Source organism: Saccopteryx leptura, chromosome 2 (genome assembly GCF_036850995.1).
Source record: "Saccopteryx leptura isolate mSacLep1 chromosome 2, mSacLep1_pri_phased_curated, whole genome shotgun sequence".
NCBI lineage: Eukaryota > Metazoa > Chordata > Mammalia > Chiroptera > Emballonuridae > Saccopteryx > Saccopteryx leptura.
The window spans coordinates 64,491,504-64,514,372 of record NC_089504.1 but is presented as its reverse complement, the minus strand read 5'-3'; the positions used below and the strand labels follow the sequence as shown (position 1 = coordinate 64,514,372).

Sequence of the window (22,869 nt, the reverse complement as noted above, 5' to 3'; positions counted from 1 at the left end):
TTTCATACTTCAAAAGCCCACTGCAGCATGACCAGGCGGTGGCGCAGTGGATAGAGCATCGGACTGGGATGCAGAAGACCTAGGTTCAAAATCCCGAGGTTTCCAGCTTGAGTGTGGGCTCATCTGGTTTGAGCAAAAGCCCACCAGCTTGAACCCAAGGTCGCTGGCTCCAGCAAGGGGTCACTCGGTTTGCTGAAGGCCCGCGATCAAGGCACATATGAGAAAGCAATCAATGAACAACTAAGGTGTCGCAATGCGCAATGAAAAATTAATGATTGATGCTTCTCATCTCTCTCCATTCCTGTCTCTCTGTCCCTGTCTATCCCTCTCTCTGACTCATTCTGTCTCTGTGGGAAAAAAAAAAAAAAAAAAAAGCCCACTGCAGAAAGAAGAAAAGAAAAAGAAAAGCCCATCACAGGTGGAGAATACCATTTGAAATCCTAGTAGAAAGAATTGTATCTCCTCCTTCTCCTACTCCGTACACACAACCCTGAGTGTTCCTGCACATTCTTGCTGGCGAGGCCTTTACCTGAACCCTTTCTCATAACTGTGTTCACAGCAAGCAGTCTGAAGGGTTGCAGTAATGGCCGAATATGAAACAAGAGCAGGCGTGCCATGAGGGGTAGAGCCCCCAAGCATGCACGTTCCTGGGCTGTGATGCAAACCTACTCTGTGCATGCCATCTGCCTGGGGCCCCTCCTCATCACCACTGGGACTTGGGAAACAGGAGAAACCCATACAAACATGAAGCTCATGCTGCTCGCTGTGCTGAGTAACAAAATTCTTTGTCTCTGAGGACTCTCATGTCTTCCTCTAGCATCCATTTAACAGTAATAATCTAATGCAGTGGTGCCCAACCTTTTTTGGGCCACGGCCTGGTTAATGTCAGAAAATATTTTCACGGACCAGCCTTTAGGGTGGGACGGATAAATGTATCATGTAACCGAGACAAGCGTCAAGAGTGAGTCTTAGTGGATGTAACAGAGGGAATCTGGTCATTTTAAAAAAAATAAACATCATTTAGACTTAAATATAAATAAAACTAAAATAATGTAAGTTATTTATTCTTTCTCTGCAGACTGGTACCAAATCGCTCACAGACTGGTACCGGTCCGCAGCCCGGGGTTTGGGGACCACTGATCTAATGCATTAACTTAAAATAACTAAGGTAAAATTCTAAACTCTTGACACTATTACATTTATATCTTTAAATCAGAACATCTAATGTCTTTATATTTTAAATTTCAAAAAAACAAAGTATCCTTTTTGAGTTTTCTTGTGGAGATAATATAATCTGCATTATAGGGTTACTGTGTGAATAATTTTTTTTAAATGTATAACACACCTGAGATACAAAAAATAACCATTAACTTTAATTGGACCCCTGCCCTCCCAAAGCATTCATTCATTCCCCCCACCCCCACATATACAAACAATTAACCAGACGGAGCAGAATCTGTCTCCAAGATAGCAGTGTTCATTCCAAAGACAAGGGATGACATAGTTTAATATATACCATTTTCTGAAATTTGCACAACACTGCACTACTCATAGTTCCCACCGATATGATCTAATTTAATCCTTACACAGAAACCAAGGTTCAAAGAGGTCAGTTCTTGCAAAAAGAACAGTAATGGATGCCACAGGTCTGGAAAACATCCACACAACAGAAGCCCAGGGATACGGACTGAGGAAGCATTGCTGAAATGCAGCTGTGTCGTTGGTCTAGCAGCTCCACTATGTCCTGAAGGCGTGTTCTTTGTCCTGGTAAGACAAGGGAGCCCTCATCATGACAGGGCCTCCTGAGGAATGTCAAACACCAGGGAAGAAACAACTGAAAACCACACTGATATAAGATGTCTTTTATTTAGATATTGTTTTTAAATAAAAAATTAAGAAAGGCCTTAATATAAAAAGGTTCTCCTGTCCTGGATGAATTTGAACTTGTTCCCCTCGGGCCCTCGGCAGCTGCTGCTTTGTCTGTAGGTGTTGGGACCTTCCTGTGACAACATCACTTGAGGGTCTTGCTGAGGTTGGAGAAGCCAATGCCAACACAGGTCATCAACACTTTGTCCCCACCCTTGCGTTCTTCACCACATGGCTTGGTTTCAACTTTAAACATAATCTGGAAAAAGCTCTTCAAATGCCGCAAAAATTCTATCCTAAAAATAAAAATAAAAAAGAGGAAGAAATGAAAAAGGAACTTGATTTTTTTTTTGAGAACCCATAGAAGCAGAAATTCAATTTCTGAATCCAAGCGTTTAATTTCCCAGATCAAGAGGAATGACCAAACTTAAAAAATTCTCATCAAAGCTGATTAAATAGTATTTATTTATAGTCTACCAGTTTCCAAAAAGGACCTGTATTTGTGTCGAGATGCACAGTACAAGATGAATTAAAAAATAAGGTTCGAGATTAGTACATGACACCTAACTCTTGGCCTGCACACTCGTTACAGTGGAAATAAATATGACGTTCATCTTTGCTCTTGCAGAGAGAAGCACATACTGTCAGGATTCATAGCATCATGCAATAAAGCCAAGCAGAATCACTGCTGCTGACACTAAAATAGAGAAGTATCTCTCTTCATTCCTCAACCTCAACAACATCTTCCATTCACATAACAAATACTTATTGAATGCCTACAATGTGCTGGGCATTGTCCTTGGTGCTAGAAATGTTGCCATCAACTAAAAATCCCTTCTCATATAAAATTTTCAATCTAGTGGAACAGACAAGATAAGTTAAATATTCTTGAAAAGGGAAATTTAAATAACGTAAACAAGGCTGATGTGGAGGAAATGTGGGTATACCCATATCTGCGTGTACAGGCGGGAGAGAACATTGAATAAGGTGGCCAGGAAAGAGCTCACAATGAATATGGTGAGAAGTTTCGTGGAACTGTTTCTTGTCATCTCCTTTAAGACAGAGCTATGGCTTCACCCCAAGAGTACCTTGGGAATGGCAATTCTGTGGAAGGACCACCGTACGGGTATGTAGTCTTCTACTGGTCTGGCTTAGCAACTTTAGCATTGACCTAGGTACTCTGACCATAACACTCACCTGGAGAATTCATTAAACATACAGGTTCCTAAAGGCTTTGATCAACTGGCAACTGATAGAGAAGACATGTCCAAGTGGAAGAGCCTAGAACCATAGGCCACACACAAAGACCTCCCCCAACACCAGGCCCTGTCTCCTCTGTGCACAGGGGACAGAATTCTATTATTCACAAGCACTCCTGGTGATTTTTATCAGGCAAGTTTAAAAACCCCGGTTTAGTTAAGAACAGATGGTCTGCATATCTATAATAAGGTATTTCATCAATCGTGTGTTGTGTTCCCTGCCAATCAATCCATCCAAACTCCTTACTCCAGCCAGATGGTTCTCAGCCCCAAATGTACATGGAATCACCTGAGGAGCTTTCAAAATACTGATCCTGACATGCAGATCAATGGAACAGAACTGAGAGCCAAGAAATAAACCAACCATTTATATTCATTTGATTTTCAGAAAGGATGCCAGGATAATTCACTAGAGAAAGAATAACCTTCTCAATAAATGATACTGGAACAATTTCACATAGATCTCTCTTCAAATCATACACAACAGTTAACTCAGTATGGATCAAAGATCTGCATGTAAGAATTAAAACTATGAAACAGAATAGCAGTAAATCTTCAAGATCTTGGGCTAGGTAATGACTTCTTAGATACAACATGAAAAGCAGAATGATGAAAGAAAAAATAAATTGGACTTCATCAAAATTAAAATACTTTTTGGACACTATCAAGAAAGTGAAAATATCCTCAGGATGGGAGAAAATATTTGCAAATCATGTATATGATAAGGGTCTAATTTCTGAATATATAAAGAACTTGCCCTGGCCAGACAGCTTTATTGGTTAGAGCATCATCTTGAAGCGCAGAAGTTGCCGGTTCAATCTCCAGTCAGGGCACATACAGGAACAGGCAGATGTTTCTGTGTCTATTTCTCTTTCTCTCTCTCCCTTTCTCACTAAAATCAATAAACATTTAAAAAATAAAGAATACTTACAACTCAATAATAAGAAACCAAATAACCCAATTTTAAAAAGGTAAAGGATCAGATAGCCAATAAGCACAAGAAAACATACTTAACAGCATTAGTCATTAGGGAAGTGAAAACCGAAACCACTATGAGGTACCACTTCACACCCAATAGAATGGTCACAATAAAAAAGACAAATATAATGTGTGGTCAGAGAGAAAACTTTCACCCACCACTGTGGAAAATAGCCTGCCAGTTCCTCAATATATCAAACAGAGTTATCATATCATCCACCAATTCCATTTTAATACACGAGTAATGAAAACATATGGCCACACAAAAACTTGTAAATAGCCTTATTCTTAACAAAAAAAAGAAAACATCTAAACGTCCATCAACAGAAGAATGGATAAACAAAATGTGGTATGTCCATAAAATGGAATATTATTCAACCATAAAAAGGAACAAAATATTGGCAAATGCTACAGTATGGATGAACTTTGAAAACATTATGTTATGTGAAAGAAGCCAGTCACCAAGGAACTCATACTGTATGACTCTATTTATATGAAATGGACAGAACAGGCAAATGTATCACAGAGGCAGAAAGCAGATAAGTGGTTTCCTGCGGCTAGGGGAGGGGGTAATGGGGAACAACCTTGAATAGGCAAAGGGTTTCTATCTAGGATGGTGAAAATGTTCTAAAATTAGATTGTATTTATGTTTACACAGGTCTGTGAATATATTTCAATAGAGCTGTTTCAAATAAATATGTATTTGTGAAGTTAAAAAAAAAAGTATTGATCCTGGCTCCCACTCTCACACAGTACATACCAAACTAAGTATAAAGTCTCTTGCAATAAATTTTCCACCCCTTCCTGTTCCTCTACCCTAGCTAATCTGTTAAAGGCAAAAAGAAGAAAAGGGGGCCCAAACATCACCCCGCTTGGCTGATGTGACCGGCACATCAGGGGTTAAGAGTGAAACAGAAGCTGCCCTGGAGAGCAGCTCTGATAAGCACTGCATGCTCACAGAAAAATTCCTCACTTTCCTGTTCCACCTAGTGTGGTGCTACCTCATCTCTACGTTTAAAATAGCATCCCATTTGTCAACTCTTCTACAAAGCTTACCCTGGCCAATAACCCTTCTGCATTCTTGGCTCTGCTTATAGTCTCTAATTAAATGTTTACGTCTAGTCGCACAATTCCCCCCACCCTGGGAAATCAAAGGCAATGACCTTAGCTATCAGTGAAACCCATTATACCTGCTAGGCATTATCTAAATGAGGCATGAAATAGAATTTAGGAGTTAGGACTAATTTTGAAAAATGACTTCAACATTCTCAGCAATTAAGGGAAGTGAGTTCTTCCCCTGCTGGCTTTCCTGTCTTACTAACCAATTTTCAGTTTTCTGCTCTGCACCCCACCCTGTCCTAGGAGAAAAGGAAAGCAAACACATCAAACCCATAGATAAACAGTCCACATCTGTGGGCAAAGTGTCCAGCTGGCAGCAGTGCAGACAAAGCCAGTCACCTCGCCCACTCATCTGCATTCTGAGGAGAAAACAGCTTGTTCTCTCCTTCACTGCTGCCTCAGCTCTAATACAGGCTTGCTCCCAGAGCCTCCCCGGCCTACTTCACTCTGAATCATTCAACTGTGCTGGAAAAACCAGACACCGTCCTCAGCTGGCAGAACTCCTAGAGGCCTCGGCTTGCTTCTGATCTCTTGGAGAAGACTAGGAGAAATACAGGTTTGAGTGTGCAGGACTACATATTTGCAGTTCTGGGGTATTTGCAGCCTTTGGAATAGTTATAAAAGCAAAGTCGGTTCTACTGCTTACCTAATGTTCTGCCAACCCCTCAACCTGCCTGAGGAAAACAAGATAAGGGACTGGGTGAAGGTATGCTTCAGAATGTCTTCCCACTTCCAGCCTCATTTCCCCTCTGTCTCCTATACCTAGGCTATCGAAGACCACACTTTCTCAGAAACTGAGACAGTATTAAATCAGAAACAGACAATATTAAATCTTAACAGTCTCTAAGAAAATAAAAACCAAGCACAGAATAAACTCGCCCTATATCTACACACAGCTGAACAAAGCCATGTTCAGTGCTTATCCACACCCTTCTCCACAGCCCAAGTTCTGCAGGGCTACAGCCACATACAGGCCCCACGAGGCCCCACCTCCTGCAAAAACCATACTGTATGCAGATCCACACTTCCTAGACACAACCGCATGGCTGCACAGCCAGGCAAAAGAGCGAGCCACTGCACCCTGACAGCAGCTCTGGTCTTTTACAGAGAGGACCAACCACCTGCACGGTGCAATGGACAGCTTTTCCAACTAACCCTTTTAAGCAACTGGGACTGTGCAACTTCCATGTGAAGGACTTAGAGAACTGTATCTGAAGTAAACATTTTTTTCCAATAGAAAGTGATTGGTTTTAAAAAAAAAACAAACCCAAGCCATGAAAGCCTCCAGGACATTTGACACGCAGGTTTTAGAGAATCTTGAAATAGAGATAATTTTTCCTAATTATATACTTTATCTTCCAAGAGTGGGTTGCTCACATCAGCACTATTGGTCAACAGGTGACAGCCACTGGGCTCATAGTCATCTGTCCATTCAATCCCAACTGCCCAGGACTGGCCAGGTTGCTGGGCTCTACCCCTTAAAATGCAGCCCCTCTCACCAGGTCCCTCTTCTGATGCCTGCTAACAAGTGGGGGCAAGGGCACTTATGGGGAGCTCTCTCTCTCTCGGGAAGCTCCACAAACACAAACCACAACAGAGGGCCCTGATTCCTGATGAGCCACTTGGAAATTGGGATCACCTACTTCTCAGGTCTAAGGAAGGGATGGGAGACCTGGGAAAAGAGAAAATAGCTGGATGGGCCCCTGTAGTCATTATACCACAGCTTTTAAATATATTGCAGTGCTTTTTCTGCCAAATAGAGGATTTCCCAAAGCCCAGCTGACCTCTGTTCTAAGAACCAAGTTACTAAACTTGGTTATAAAGGCAGGAGACAGAGAGGCAAGCTGGTTGCACAGGTGGGACATGTGGGTCCCAGGACAAGTTTGGCTAAAATCTATGATCAGGTGACTGACCTCTCTTTCTTTTCTGCAAACTAGAGATATCACTTGCTTTTACCATATGCTAAATATGTATGTTCTGAGGTTCAAACAACTATTTTTTCTTTTAAGAGAGGAAGAGACAGAAAGACAGGGACACACATACAGGAAGGGGGAAAGATGAGAAGCATCAACTCATAGTTGCAGCACTTTTAGTTGGTCATTGATTGCGTTCTCATCTGTGCCTTCACCAGGGGGGGCTACAGCTGAGCCAGTGACCCCCTGCTCAAGCCAGCAACCTTGGGCTTAAGCCAATAACCTTTGGGTTTGAGGCAGTGACCATGGGGTCATGTCCATGATCCCACACTCGAGTCAGAGACCCCACACTCAAGCTGGTGAGCCTGCATTCAAGCCAGATGAGCCCGCACTCAAGCAGGCAACATTCTGGTATTTTTAACCTGGGTCCACAGCATCCCACGTTGACGCTTCATCCACTGTGCCACCACCTGGTCAGGCTGGGGTTCAAATAACTTAAAAAAGGTGACAAGGCTTTGCAGCATTTAAACATAATTAAATCACAAATATATTGTGGGATGTATCTGACTAGCTCAAGAGAGCAGTGAAACAACTATACCCAAATAGCTGCAGGCTCGGCCAGCACTTCCCAGTTCCCCTGCATTATCTCATTCGATCTCCACACTGCCATGCTGCAGATGGGGTAAGCCAGGAACCCCTAGTCAGTTAGTGTTTAACAATGACAACAACACTGGGTTCTCACTGCCTGGCATTCATGAGTAGCAGAAAGAGATTATCTATTAAAGTTAGAAATGTGGCATGGTTCATTTTAGACCTCCAAGTCAAGGTAGATCACTTTACAGCAGAATTTGAAATGAGAATTTAAAAATATGTAGCATGGCATCCTGCCTCAGGCAGGGAGGTGTGTGGAGTCCAACAACATGGATTGAATCCCAGCACTTACATAAGAGCAGTGGGTCAGGGAAGTGTGAACTCTGGACAAGACTTTCTGGGTCTGAACTCCACTTGCTGACTTGTGACCCTGGGCATGTGACTCAGTCTCTCTGTGCCTCAATCTCCTAACCTGCAAAATGGAGTATGCAATGGTGCCTGCCTTTGTCACCCTTACAGGCTTATTATGAAAACTAAATGAGTTCATATTTGTGAAACAAGATCTGGTCAACAGTAAATACTGTAAGAGTTTGTTAAATAAACACCTACCTTACAGAATTCTTGAGAAAAGTAAATAAGATGTGTGTAGTTTATCTAGCAATATGACTGTAGGACATTTGTCATAAATTTAAAAGTTAAGGGACATAGATTTATAAATATCTGAGCAAACAATTTACAGCTAACTTCAGGTCTGAGATAACCCAAAGCAAGTTTACTGGGCCTCCTGGTGTTCAAAGTGACCTCCACAGGAGACTGGCATTCCCAGACTGGGACAGAGCATAGGAGTGTCTGGGCAGAAACGGCAGTGTCAGCACTGGGCTCGGCCAGCTGTGCTGCGCTGCTGGGAGCCCGGCCTCCGGTGCTCCCGAGTAGAGCCAGCACTGGCATCAGACAGCCTTGCACTTCCAACCCATGTCCCAACAAAATGTAGAAAGGTTTGGTAACCTCAGTCCAACCATAAATAATGCGTCCAAGTGTTATTTTCTTACTGTTAATCCCACCTTTAAATAAAATATAAATCCTCCTTAAATTGTAATATTAAGATTTGTCAGGAAGAGGTGAAACCACTATTACTATTGTAAACTACCTAAAATTCAATAAATTGAACAGAAACAGACTCTCCACATACCAGCATGTTATACAAATACTATTCCACTCTACTAAAAAGTCTCTCTGGTCTTCTGGAAGAATTTTACATATATAGACTTTCTTTTTCCAGGAACAGAGAAAACAACCAACAGAAGACAGAGGAAAGAAAAATAGGAAGAACAGAGATACTTATTTACCAGAAAGGGTGTGAAAACAATACAGCAAGAAAAAACATCCTCCTTAATCCCAGTACTCTGTAAAAAAAATAAATAAAGCATATTTAAAAAGCTATTTATGCAAATCAGAACGTGAAAAAGGCCAGAATAAACCAAGGAAGGCCTTGCTTCTAGCTTTCTTGAAAAATTTGATATTTGGGTCCTGACCAGTTGGCTCAGTAGTAGAGCATCAGTTCAGTGTGTGGACGTCCCAGGTTCAATTCCTGGTCAGGGCACACAGTGGAGGCAACCATCTGCTTTTCCACCCCTCTCACTCTCACTTCTCTCTCTCTCTCTCTCTCTCTCTTTCTCTCTCTATTCTCCTCATGCAGCCATGGCTCGATTGGAGTGAGTTGGCCCCGGGCACTGAAAATGGCTCAGAGGCCTCCACCTCAGGCACTAAGAATAGCTCAGTTGCTGAGCAATGGAGCAACACCCCAAGATGGGCAGAGCATTGCTCCATAGGGGGCTTGCCAGGTGGATCCCGGTTGGGGCACATGTGGGTGTCTGTCTCTGCTTCCCTTCCTCTCACTTAATTGAAAAGAAAGAAAAAATTGGGGATTTCAAAAACCATATTTTTATGATTTTAATTGTGTATAAAAATAAGTGGTAGTTTGGTCTCTGAAACTATCCAACTAGGATGAACTGTACCCCTGCCATGATAATATGGACTATAGATTCTGTGCCATTTTTACCCTAAACTGTACCCACAGATACGATGTTAACTTTGTCTACTGGGTCCCTGAAGGACATATTTCTTCCCAACTTTGCCCTTTATCACTTTGGAACACTTGATAAAGGGCAAAAAGGGCCCTAAACACATACAGCTTTTAAAAATAAACTCCTTACAACCCCCACACCCCTACCCTGCATTAGCTTACCAAGAAGGAAGGAGGCTGCCTTTCCCTCCCCACCGCAGCCCCTGTTGCATGAAACCCTGGGAGGCAGGAAATCCAGACAAAGATAGCCCCGAGTCTCAAACATAACTTTGCAATTTGTCCCAGTCCAGCAAAGCTCCATTCAGAGCAGACCACTTTGTTTTCTTGGGAGATCTAGTAATTTTAGGCAAGGGTCTGGAAGACAAGACACTGCAATTAATGTTTGGTGAGGGGGTGTGTTGAGTAGGGCATGGTAACATTAAAACAATGTCTAGTCACATCTTGACTATCTCCACATGGGCTGCTTAATTGGAAATGACATGTAAATAATTATCAAGGCCCTATAGCCAAACTGAGTGAGGGGGCACGGGGGGGGGGGGGGGGACAAACACTCTAAGAACAACAACAAAAATACATTCCATTTTTCACATAATGTTTTGCCAAACACCATGCCCCACGACCACACGCGCCTGGACACCGCCTCGCGCTGTGTGAGCAGTCAGCCTGCTGCTGCCCGAAGCGGAGGCCAGGAAAGCAGCCGCCGGGAGAGAGCAGCTGCCGGGAGAGAGCAGCAAGGAGACGGGGCTGTGGTGCTCGTGGGCTGTCAGCCACTTCCAGAGAACTCCCACAGGAAGCAAATCTCTGCACTTAGGGTGCCGCACTCCTGGCCCTCACTTCTTCTCTAAATGCCTTCACTACTAAGTCTATTTTAGCAATGTTGATTCCCGATGTCAGTGTGCCATTGAAGATTACTCAGTTTCAGGTTTCCTGTCCTATGAAATATTTTATATAAGTTATCAGCAGATAACGTGGTCCTTACCAATTTCCTGCTTATCAATCTTCCCCCCTGATAACAGAATGTATTCTCTTCCATTGCCTTTATCCAAAAAAAAAAACCACCACCAACTCAAAAAAACAAAATAAAAAAACCTCCAAAAGAATCTCTTTCAAGTCCTGGTCTTCATGCCCCTCAAGAATGGCACAGTGGTGCGATGCCCGTCAGCTGTGCTTGCCCCCTTCTCAATGTGATGGCACCACCATTCTTCAGTTATCACAGTACTGTACCTTTCAGATATACAGCATCGGTACCATGATAACCGAAAAAGGACAGTTCAGTCTCGTATATACCTGAATGTCTCCTCCCAGAGGCCCACGGACCCCATCTCCAGGAACAGAGGGCCATATAATGATTTCAAGCACATGCACACGCACCCCCCAGATGTCAGTGCTCAAACGGGATGTTTACAAAAACTCTTTTGCTATCTATGGGAAGTGCTCCTTTCAGTTGGTAATAATCCAAGACTTCTGATGAGCTGCTCTTTTTTAATTTTTAATTTATTTTTTTTTTTGACAGAAACAGGAAGTGAGAGAGAGGGACAGATAGGGACAACAGACAGGCAGGAAGGGAAAGAGATGAGATGAGAAGTATCAATTCTTTGTTGCAGCTCCTTAGTTGTTCATTGATTGCTTTCTCATATGTGCCTAGCAGGGGCTACAGCAGAGCAAGTGACCCTGGGTTCCACCCAGCAACCTTTGGGTTCAAGCTAGTGACAGTGGGATCATGTATATGATCCCATGCATAAGCCAGTGACCCCACGCTCAAGGAGGTGAGCCCGCACTCAAGCCGGCAACCGCAGGGTCTTGAACCTGGGTCTTCCACATCCTAGTCCAACGCTCTTACCCACTGCGTCACTGCCTGGCCAAGCTGATGAGCTGCTCTTTTTAGAGAGCACTTACTTTAATACCTCAGCAGTCGACTTCTGATAACATCCCAACCCTCAAACTCACCTTTACAACTTCCCTACTAGTCTAGTGGCATTATTATAGACTTGGCCCCTTTCTTCATCTTTCCAGCTGGTTCATGCCCCATCATCTTGGACAAAAGGACAGTCATATTTGCCAAAGCTAGGGAAGAGAGGGATTAAAAAAAAACCTAACAACAAAATCTAAGCTACAATGCAACGAGGAGTTTACCTCCAAAATGGGAAAAAATTTAAGGCACAGACTAAAGAACTGTCTAATATATCATACAACTTTAATGACATGGAAATGACAGAGGGAATGCTAAGACTACAGAAGAGAGAGGAAGGTAAAATCCTTGTAAGACACCAGGTTAAGAGCAACCAGCTCCAGCTGTTTTAAGTATCAGTATAAGCAGGTAGTCTGTGATAGGCTATGCATAGTACAACATCTTTGTCATTTCATGCAACTTAAAGATCAAATTGGACAGAATAATGAGGCTAAAAGAAAATAACTCACGTGTAGGGAGAGAGTGGTCCTAACAGGACTTTGGAAACATCCTGCTGTCCAAGGGTCATGAACAGTAGAGCCAGGCTTTGGTTGGTTGAGTCCACACATCCACCCTATAAATAGAAACACTTTAAAGATTAATCGTTATACTAACCAGAAAATGGAAAACCAAGAAAACAGTCACCAATACCCAGGTTATAAGAACCACAGAAGAGCAGATCACAAAGTTCATGCAATAATGAAACAAGATACGGGTCCTTTAAGACTAAGCCTTATATCAATTAACTTTGGGGGATTAAACTAAGAGCTAATTGAAACAACTGCATTAGCTGAGACTACCAGAATAATTAGACATTCCAGTTTACTGAGGTCTATCTAGAGAAAAATAAAACTTTCCCTTTGTAATTACAGCTTCAGAACATACAAACAAAAAAGCATAATCATCAGGTCTAGGAAATGTACAGGTTTTAACAGGGTGAAATGAATGCCACTTCACTTTATTTAGTCTGTCACAGAACACCACAGTCAATCCGACAAGAAAGGACCTGTACCTATAACATCTATTCAGTCACATTCAAAAACTGCTTGCCATGTTACATTAGTTTCTCCTCTTTCCTCTTGCTTTGTGCCTTAAAACTGAAAAACTATTGGGATCAGATTCCCTCCACTCTTATTACTTATGCACTGTTTCCCCCCACTTTCCCTTCCTTTTCTTCCAAATCAATAAGCAGAACAGATTCTTCTCACAAACTTTCTCCAGAGGTACAACTGTTCCAATTGCCATCCTTCTTTTATTCTTGGCTTTCTTGACGGTTTCAGCCATCTGCTTCTACAAGATATGTGCATTACTGCTGTTTACATGTATGCCCTAAAAATGTCTATTTCTGATCATGCTTCCTGGGATAACTTTATTTAAAACAATTCAAACTTGTATTATACATAGTAAAAGTAGAATGACCTTGAATTTTTACATATTTTGTACATGTCACAAAAAGAACCCAGTTTCTGATGACAGCATATCACTATTCAAGCCTAAACTCCAGACTTTAACAGAACAATGGCCACCCACTGCTGGGTACACCTGTCTCCTTTGTAAATGCATGTAGTATATATAGGGAATAAATCGATTCTCAAGCACAGACACTCACTCTTTGCTGCCAGACTTCATTTATAACAATGGAGTAGAAAAATAAGGGGGCTTATCCTACTGCTAGCCTTTAGGAAAACTATTACCCTTCCTAAACTACCTTAAAGGATAATGTTTACCTCACGAAACAAATGTAAAGACAAGAAGAGGTATAGCATATATATTTCCATGCAAAAAGCAAGGAAACCTGAACCATGGAGAACATGAGGACCAATGAAACTGCGTTACAAAAACTCACTCTCTTTCATAAGGCTGTCTATAAAGATTAAACTGTCCTCTTTGGTTTCTGCTTCTTATCACTATGTTGCTATTCCACCACTCTGACTTTTATTGATTTTTATGATGTACTAAACCTGTATTTTAGTGCAGTCTGTTGGGGGTCTGTGTTCAGGACACCATGGAGAGAGCAGTGGAGCTACCTCTCAGCAGAGGATGCAACTGTTGTGCCAAGTGGCTTCAACCTCACTGAAAACATGAGATATGAGAAGGAACTAAAAACAATTCAAGGTGAAGCCAAAGCTATGTAGCAGCTGAGTGCTGTGGACACTGGGACTGCCAAGGTAAGTGGGGGAGGGGCTGTCATTCACCTGGCACCAGAAGGCAACTTTGGGGAAGGTGGGGACTTGAACTGGCCCTGGGGGAATAAGCAGGATTTGGAGAGGAAGAGAGAGCAGGAGGATGAGGGAAATATGACCCAGGGCCAGCGAGGAACAGCCAGGAGGCCAGTCTGAAAGTGGCTAAGTGCTGTCTGTAGAGAAGTATGCGAAATTGCAGGGAGAAGGTGGCGTAGGCAGACCAAGGGCTTTTCTGAGTCCAGCAAGGTTCCTGACTTCAACTGGGGAAAGTGAGATGCTAGTGAAGGTCTCTGAGCACAGGAGTAAAAAAATCAAATAAGTGTTTTAGGGGATTTAGACCGAAAGGGATGATGGAGAGCATCTGGAAAGGACCGCCCCCAGTCCCGTGCAAGTGGGGAGAGCCAGCCACAGGAGGCGCTGGTAGGAGGAGGGCAGGCAATGGAGGCAACAAAAAGATGGAGAGCAGAGGCAGTTCTAGAAAGCCAGTATCAGAATAAGGAGGACTTGGTAACTGATGAGACAAAAATAGACCGAGGGAGATTAGATCTGAGGATTAAAACATTATAAAAATAAACAGTAACTTCAAAGGGAATAAACTTTTATTACTCTTTTAAACCATGTCACATCACAGACCTATAAAGAATTACTCACAAAAACCTGATGCTTTCATCCTTTTAACAACTGAAGATCACAGACATACAAAAAGAGATTTTCTTTATTCCTTTTTTTTTTTGGTGATAGGGACAGACAGGCAGGAAGGGAGAGAGATGAGAAGCATTAATTCTTTGTTGCAACACCTTATTTGTTCTGTGATTGCTTTCTCATATATGCCTCGTAGGGGCTACAGCAGAATGAGTGACCCCTTGCTCAAGCCAGTGGCCTTGGGGCCATGTCTATGATCTCACGCTCAAGCCAGCAACCCCACATTCAAGCTGGTGAGCCCACGCTCAAGCCAGCAACCTCGGGGTCTCAAACCTGGGTCCTCTGTGTCCCAGGCCAATGATCTATCCACTGCACCACCTCCTAGTCAGGCAGTTTTCTTAATGATTAAAAAAGAAAAACTAACTTGGTGCAGGCACAAAAAAATGGTTTTAAGGAGAACTGAACTAGAGAAAAGAAGAAAAAAATAGCCTATTCCAGTCTGCCTGGTTTCTCTCCTATAGACGTGTACAGTCTGTGCTTTCACCCTGAATCCTATCATGTGCTACTTATGGGGATATAAAACCGGCACTCCAGCTGAGCTACTCTGTCTACTGGAAAGAGATGGAAAGAACCCCAGGTCAGAGAGGGACCGCCAGCCACCAAGAACAAGAAACCTGAACAAGTAAGTGACCAGGGGCTTAGGGGCACATGTATTACATACACATTCATCTTTTTTTTTTTTTTTTGTATTTTTCTGAAGCTGGCAACGGGGAGAGACAGTCAGACAGACTCCCGCATGCGCCCGACCGGGATCCACCCGGCACGCCCACCAGGGGTGATGCTCTGCCCATCCTGGGCATCGCTATGTTGCGACCAGAGCCACTCTAGCGCCTGAGGCAGAGGCCACAGAGCCATCCCCAGCGGCCGGGCCATCTTTGCTCCAATGGAGCCTTAGCTGCGGGAGGGGGAGAGAGACAGAGAGGAAGGAGAGGGGGAGGGGTGGAGAAGCAGATGGGCGCCTCTCCTGTGTGCCCTGGCCGGGAATCGAACCCGGGACTTCTGCACGCCAGGCCGACGCTCTACCACTGAGCCAACTGGCCAGGGCTCATACACATTGTCTTAACAGATGTCTAGAAGACAAACTTCCTGAAGTAAGTGACATGGTAACCCTCTTCATTATTTACTCCCAACTTTTAATTACTACCCATGTTTTTTAAAAAAAAATCACTAAATTAAGCATCAAACATTGGGCTGATGATTTAGGATCAAAAAAGCTAAGGCCAGAGACTCTGTCTACACAAACTGTGAGAAGAGACTTCCTCCTTCAGGAGGACGTCCTTTGATAGGGTATATTTTTTTTTTTTGCTAGCTGAACGATGAGTAGAGGGCGTAGTCATTCTACTGAAGACATAATTATAAGTCCTTGTCTTCCATTTTAATTAGACAAGCATTAAATAAAACCATTTAAGACCTGGACATTTTAATGAACTCTGAAACTGTTCATTCTTACTTGTTCCACCTTGGGACCAGATATTGTTGAGAATATTGACTGGATCAGGGGAGAAGGCTGTGCCTATAAGCTATTTTCCTCAGTGAGGCCTGTGGAGGAATCAATCTCCTAGGAGTGGCATCACTCTACCACAATGATTAATAAATTACAGTGACAAAAAGAATTAAAAATCACGCCTGACCAGGTGGTGGCGCAGTGGATAGAGCGTCGGACTGGGATGCGGAAGGACCCAGGTTCAAGACCCCGAGGTCGCCAGCTTGAGCGCGGGCTCATCTGGCTTGAGCAAAGAGCTCACCAGCTTGGAGCCAAGGTTGCTGGCTCCAGCGGGGGGTTACTCGGTCTGCTGAAGGCCCAAGTCAGGGCACATGTGAGAGGGCAATCAATGAACAACTAAGAAATTGCAATGCACAACAAGAAACTGATGATTGATGCTTCTCATCTCTCTCCGTTCCTGTCTGTCTGTCCCTGTCTATCTCTGTCTCTGTAAAAAAATAAATAAATAAATAAAAAGAAAAAAGAATTAAAAATCAAATCAAATCAGTGCTGTACCCCTGCTTTGCTGGTTTTATTTCAGTGGGCTCACATATGATTCCTGCTACTTTAAAAAGGGTAAAGCTTCCTTGGAGACTTAAGGAAAGATCCACAGAAATGTCTAATAACTGAGAATAAATATGCAGTTAAATACTGAGATGAGGCCCTGGCCAGTTGGCTCAGTGGTAGAGCGTCGGCCCGGCGTGCAGGAGTCCCGGGTTCGATTCCCAGCCAGGGCACACAGGAGAAGCGCCCATCTGCTTCTCCACCCTTCCCCACTCCTTCCTCTCTGTCTCTCTCTTCCCCTCCCGCAGCCAAGGCTCCAATGGAGCAAAGATGGCCCGGGCGCTGAGGATGGCTCTGTGGCCTCTGCCTCAGGCGCTTGAATGGCTCTGGATGCAACAGAGCGATGCCCCAGAGGGGCAGAGCATCGCCCCGGTGGGCATGCTGGGTGGATCCCGGTCGGGCGCATGCGGGAGTCTATCTGACTGCCTCCCTATTTACAGCTTTGGAAAAGTGCAAAAGAAAAAAAAAATACTGAGATGAAAGGCTCTTCAGCTGAAGAAAAAAAGACAACTTGCAAACATCAAACACCATCTGACAGCAAATCGCAGAGTAGAGGTCTTGCTGGTGCTCTGCTCAAGAGTGTGAGGCCTCTGCATGTCAATGAAAAGACTTCACCCTGCTGACGTGGATCCAGGGCCAATGACAGTGCGGACAACCAGAAACCGTGAAGCCGGATTTGTGACTCTCCTCTAACCAAGTATCTGGGACCTTAAAGAATGTATTTTCAGACCGCTTCATCTTACTTCTCCTGCCATCATCTTTCCTTTCCTCCTCACTTCTTCCGTCTTTATTTTAGGTTGCCTAAACTATTTTTTGGAAAGAGTAAAAGTGTATGTGCATGTTGCTGATATATATCAACAGAGAAAAAACTGGTAACTGAGAGGACAGTTTGGTCCAGGTTGGTCTGAGCTGTGTCCCATCAACACAGCTGCAGAAGCAAATAGCAATTGATGAAGTCTTGTCTTCAGCTTCATGTTGCCCTTTCCCTGTTCTGTGTTCTCATTTTTCCAAAGCTGCTGCCATGCTCTGACACGGGCCCACCTTCCCTACATTCTTCTACGCTCTAGAACATATTGCAAATGCTGGCTTGTTGACACTATTTTTTATCAGAATCAACTGTCACATACAAATCCAAATTTCCAACTTCTCTTGAAAAAAACCTGGAAACAAGGAGCCCCCGTTCACATGGTAACAGCTCCCACTCCCATGGCAACAACCGGGGAAGCTGAGAGACGGCACCTGTCTGGTCATGGCAATGATCCTCTTCCAATGACCAGTAACCTACCCTGCTTCATTTTTTTACCTCCTCTTTTCTATGTAACTGCTCCAACGCTTTCCTCTCCCCACTGTCAAAACTTACATTCCCTGTGTCCCAAACCAGAAGAGCTGGATCTCTGCTCACTGACTAGTTTACCTAATCTATTAAACTAGTTCATGTTAAACTGTTTAATGGGTAGGAAAAGGTTAACTTCTTTGTTTAAGCCCTTGGAAGAGGCAGAAAGTTGCTAAGGAGTAGGAATAAGAGACAATGAACTGCTTCCCGATGGCTCCTCTCCCACATGGGCAGAGACTGAAGACATACCCTGTAAATTTCTTCAAGCAGCAACTTGGCACAGTTCCTGCCAAGGTCCTCGGGAAGCACTGCTGCTCCCTGGCCCTGGGGGTTGGAGGCCAGTTCAGCACTGAGGAAGGTACCACTGGTGGTCTCGGCAACCAATGACAACCCAAAGCCTGGAGACCTAGGGATTTAAAGGCACAGACAGAGTAGGGGTAATGAAGTGGGCTTACATTCACCAACAAAAGGAAAGAGAAAACAAACATCTTTCTGATGGCATTCGGTTTAGTTACTTCAAGCCTTACTAGAGTTCCTACTAGCTTACACTGGGAACATACATGCTTTTGTGAGGGTATACATGGCAGAACCAGGGAAGATGCAAGTTTGCATTGCCTTTCCTATCGGCCCTCCCATCCCTACCTTCTCCCTCCCTCCTACACTGTAAAAGATCCTTCTGTGAGTTTACAGTAACACTAACAAGGGCTACCAGATACTCGTATCCACTTCCTGCCAGTTTCAGAGCTAGAGGCTTTGACACTACAATTCTGCAGAGTGGATATTACATGCCCATTTTACAAATGAGGAAATGGGGAAATTAAGCAACCTCAACCAAACCCACACTGCTAGAGAGTGACAGAGATATGATTCAAATGCACATCTTCCAGACTGCAAAGCCTACACAAGTTTACCACCACAGCATTCACTCACAACCAACCCAGGTGTTAGTGGCCCAGAGTCCAGCTGATTAAAGCTCCTCATAGAATATATCAAGCTTCTCCCCCATAATGAAAAATACCACACAAGCCAGAAAGAATTTAGAGAAGGCACACCTTTGTTTTTTGCACCCAAGGGACATCTCTACTCTGAATTCAATTAATATAATCAAAGGGCTGGCTCCATGTTCTTTCCCATTGTGTTTCTACCACCAACAGCCAGAACCTAACATCCTTCTGCTCCAAGACCACAGCTGACTCATTCACTCATGAATCCAACAAACATTTGGGGGGAAAGCAGCCACCGGCCAGGAATTGGAGGTACTGTAGTAAACATAAGAGTGACTTTGGTGACAACCAGTTTGACACAAAACAAAACCAGTCTACAAACAATAAAAAACAAACACTTCCCCACAAAATTTCCAGATCTGACACAGCAAATTTGCTTTGCCCAGCACCTTTGAAGTGAGCATGTCATCAGGAAAGGAGCAGCAGCAAGAGTCCACCTACAACACGATGGAGACCTGCCTCCTTTGACACAGCTCAGCACACACATTCATGAAGCACTTCTAGCACTGACTACAAAACTAGCCAAGATATTTGTTTCAGAGAAACTATCTGTAAAATTAATGTTTCAAATACACTATATGAGCTCACGATACGGAGGAACTATAACGGTCAGTTGTTCATTTCTTTTAAAAAAAATTGATTATCTATGCAGCCCAGGGTTAATATTAAAAACACCTGTCAAGGGAAGGGGGGAGCAGTGAGATACCTATGTAATCAGAGGTTCTGGGGCACTCTGTGTAATGTTTAACAATCTAACACAGTGCCATCCATCCATCATCATGGGACACTTTAGCACAATCTGAAGCTGCCTTTGAGTCACTTGACTGGGGGGTGAGGGTAGCCAGCTCTGCAGCAGAGGCAGCGCCATGTAAAATTAAGGAGTACAAAACGGAGGGGAGAACCACAAGACAAACTACCCTCAATGCTTTAACCCACTACCCTGAATTTCCCAAGAACTTCCAAATTTTCCCAGCCATGTGAATTTTTTGAGGTATATGTATTTGTTATCACAATAAACTTTATAGTTGATCAAGATCGTTCCATTTAATACAGTACTATATTTGTTTTACAGAAAACAAGGTAATATTAAGCTCTCCGACTACTCCAATTTGGGCTATGTGTTATCAGTCCTATTCCAAATTGCAGTGACAAAGCCAGTGGTCACCCGGTGACCTCAATGAAGATACACATTAGTACAGTTTACATGCTACAGCCTCCAAAACTTTCCAACTGCTAACGGACTAATTCTTTATTTTTAAGGTGAGAGGAGGGGAGATAGTGAGGCAGACTCTAGCATGCCCCCCAACCAGGATCCACCCAGCAACCCTGTCTGAGGCTGGTGCTCAAGTATGATGCTCAAGTATCAAGCTATTTTTAGCTCCTGAGAAAAGCACTCCAAGGAGCTATCCTCAATGCCCGGGGCCACACTTGAACCAACTGAGCCACAGGCGAAGAGGAAGAGAAGGGGAAGAGTGAAAAAGAGTGAGGGGAAGAGAAGCAGATGGTGGCTTCTCCTGTGTGTCCCTGAAAGTGGATTAAAGCTGGAACATCCATATGCCTGGCCAATGCTCTATCCACTGAGACAGTGGCCAGAGCCATTTAATTTTTTATTTTTAAGTCGTGATGGTAAGAGTTAAAAAGGTACCATATGCAACAGATATGCATGTTGGTCAGAGCACTAACTAACACAGGCCACAAAAAGAGGTTCTAGGCCACGGTCACAACATAAACTCTCACTCCTGTATTTCAATAAGCCTAACGGACACAGATACTTCACCAACTTAGAAGAGGAAAATACCTGCCTACAACTTTATAATTTCATAAGAGAAGGAAGATCACGAAGTCATTTGTAACAAAATTTAGAAAACTAAACACAAACTTACCATGCATTGGTTTTAATTTTTTAAGGGGAGCTTGGAGTTGGTGACCTACAAGTCTAAATACACCCATATCTTGATCTACATGTGAGCTTCCTACAGTGTTCCATGAACTAAAGTCAGCTGAGTCGATGTAATTATATGCCACACTATAGCCTGACCAGGTGGAGGCACAGTGGATAGAGCATCGAACTGGGATGCAGAGGATCCAGCTTCAAAACCCCAAGGTCGCTGGCTTGAGCACAGGTTCATCTGGCTTGAGAGCGGGGTCACTGGCTTGAGAATGGGATCATATACATGACCCCATGGTTGCTGGTTTGAACCCAAAGGACACTGGCTTGAAGCCCAAGGTCGCTGGCTTAAGGGGTCATTCGGTCTGCTGGAGCCCCCCCGCCCCCCCCCCCCCCTGCATCTAGGCACATATGAGAAAGCAGTCAATGAACAACTAAGGTGCCGCAACAAAGAATTGATGCTTCTCATCTCTCTCCCTTCCTGTCTGTCTGTCCTTCTCTCTGTCTCTCTGTCACACACAAAAAAGCTATACTATAGCCGGTGGCAGTATGACTTCCAGCCTGCACTGCTTCATCTCTAGCCACCCTTTAGTAGAGACAGAGGCCAGACAGAAAAGGCACTATCGAAATCAGGCCATTCAGACAGCTGCTGCAATGACCTATCCTCCCCCATCCCCCTGTAACCCTCTCTGCCCAGAGAACTGCTGACACATAATTCCAGACCTAAGGCCAAGAAGAGAACAGAAAAAAAAGAACAGCCGTAGCAGATACCATTTCTGTAGCACCTACTAGGTGCCAGGCACTGCCTTAGTGACTTACATAGGTGATCTTTTCATCTTTACAGTTATCTAAAGATGCAAGTGGTATCACTCCCATGGTATGAACAAGGAAAACACTGGTAATATTTGAGCAATACATAAAGGCTCGGGACCATCACTGACCTTCTCAGTCCCCAGAAGGGCCAGCTTTACACGCAGATCCTTTCCTAACTCTAACCTCTGACACCACCACCTCTGTTGCTTTGGACTATGAGTCACTACCACATTTCTGAAATCACCTTCATCCCTCCCTCGGGCCTCACAAAGGTCAGAGATCCTCTAACACACTCACCCCTCCTTTACTCTCTCTGTCATCCTTTTGCTGAAGCTAAAAGAAACCTCAGATGAAACATCTGTGAAAACAGTTAGCACCACCTGGAAAAAAATTGACTTCTTAACTCACCACTGTCAATCTCAGACTCTGATATTCTTATTTTTAGAAGAAAGTACAGTGATACTGTCATTCATATGAAAATGTTTCAGCAAAAACCAAACAAACCCATACAGGAAAAGCAAATTTGGCAAAATATTCATTGTTAACTACAGGTAGCAGAAATATACATGTGTTCACTATACTGTCCTTTCCACTTTAATTTTATTTTTCAATTCCAGCTTATATTCAGTATTATTTTGTATTAGTTTCAGGTCAACTTTTCTTTATATTTAACATATTCAGAGTAAAAATTTTTACTTTAATTGCTTTCCTAACTTACTAGTTTCTAAATATATAACAAAAGCCTAAACCAGATGTTTTCATTACAGAGATTGTCAACTTTTTATTCCCTAAAGTGAGGTTTTTCCAGAAAGGCTTTAACCAAATTCAAATCTGCAATAACAACTTTTTGGCTCTAGGGGTGTTGTTCCCCTTCATGGAGAGAGAATCTGACTGGTACTTAGGCCAACAAATGATTTTTTCCCTAAACTGTTATTTACTCAGGGTGGAAGACCTTGTTTACTTTTACTTTTTGTAGGAACAGAGTGCAGATGGGACTTAAAGCTTAAAGCACTGTTTATAAGTAGCTAGGTTTTCATTCCCGCAGGCTAAGAACTGGACCCCTCATCTCATCTCTCAGCACTGGCCACTATGGATGCTGTCCATATGACAAGAAGATTTAGTGACAATGGCAATGAGTCGGG

General features: G+C 43.4%; 1 protein-coding gene across 5 annotated transcripts in view; it reads right to left on the bottom strand.

Annotated features, from left to right (window-relative positions):
- Positions 1-1,839: 1,839 nt before the first annotated feature.
- Positions 1,840-22,869, bottom strand: part of RCL1 (RNA terminal phosphate cyclase like 1) — a 67,091-nt gene continuing 46,061 nt past the window's right edge. For 3 of the 5 annotated variants that reach the window (XM_066368103.1, XM_066368105.1, XM_066368104.1), the window contains 3 exons: positions 18,272-18,428; positions 12,228-12,331; positions 1,840-2,162 (listed from right to left, as the gene is read on the bottom strand). In XM_066368103.1, coding sequence (XP_066224200.1) covers positions 2,012-2,162; positions 12,228-12,331; positions 18,272-18,428 — 412 coding nt within the window. In that variant the 3' untranslated portion in view covers positions 1,840-2,011. Of the gene's footprint in view, positions 2,163-3,709; positions 4,018-9,971; positions 10,164-12,227; positions 12,332-18,271; positions 18,429-22,869 lie in introns of those variants that run through there. The other 2 variants (XR_010749213.1, XM_066368102.1) reach the window with 2 other exon arrangements.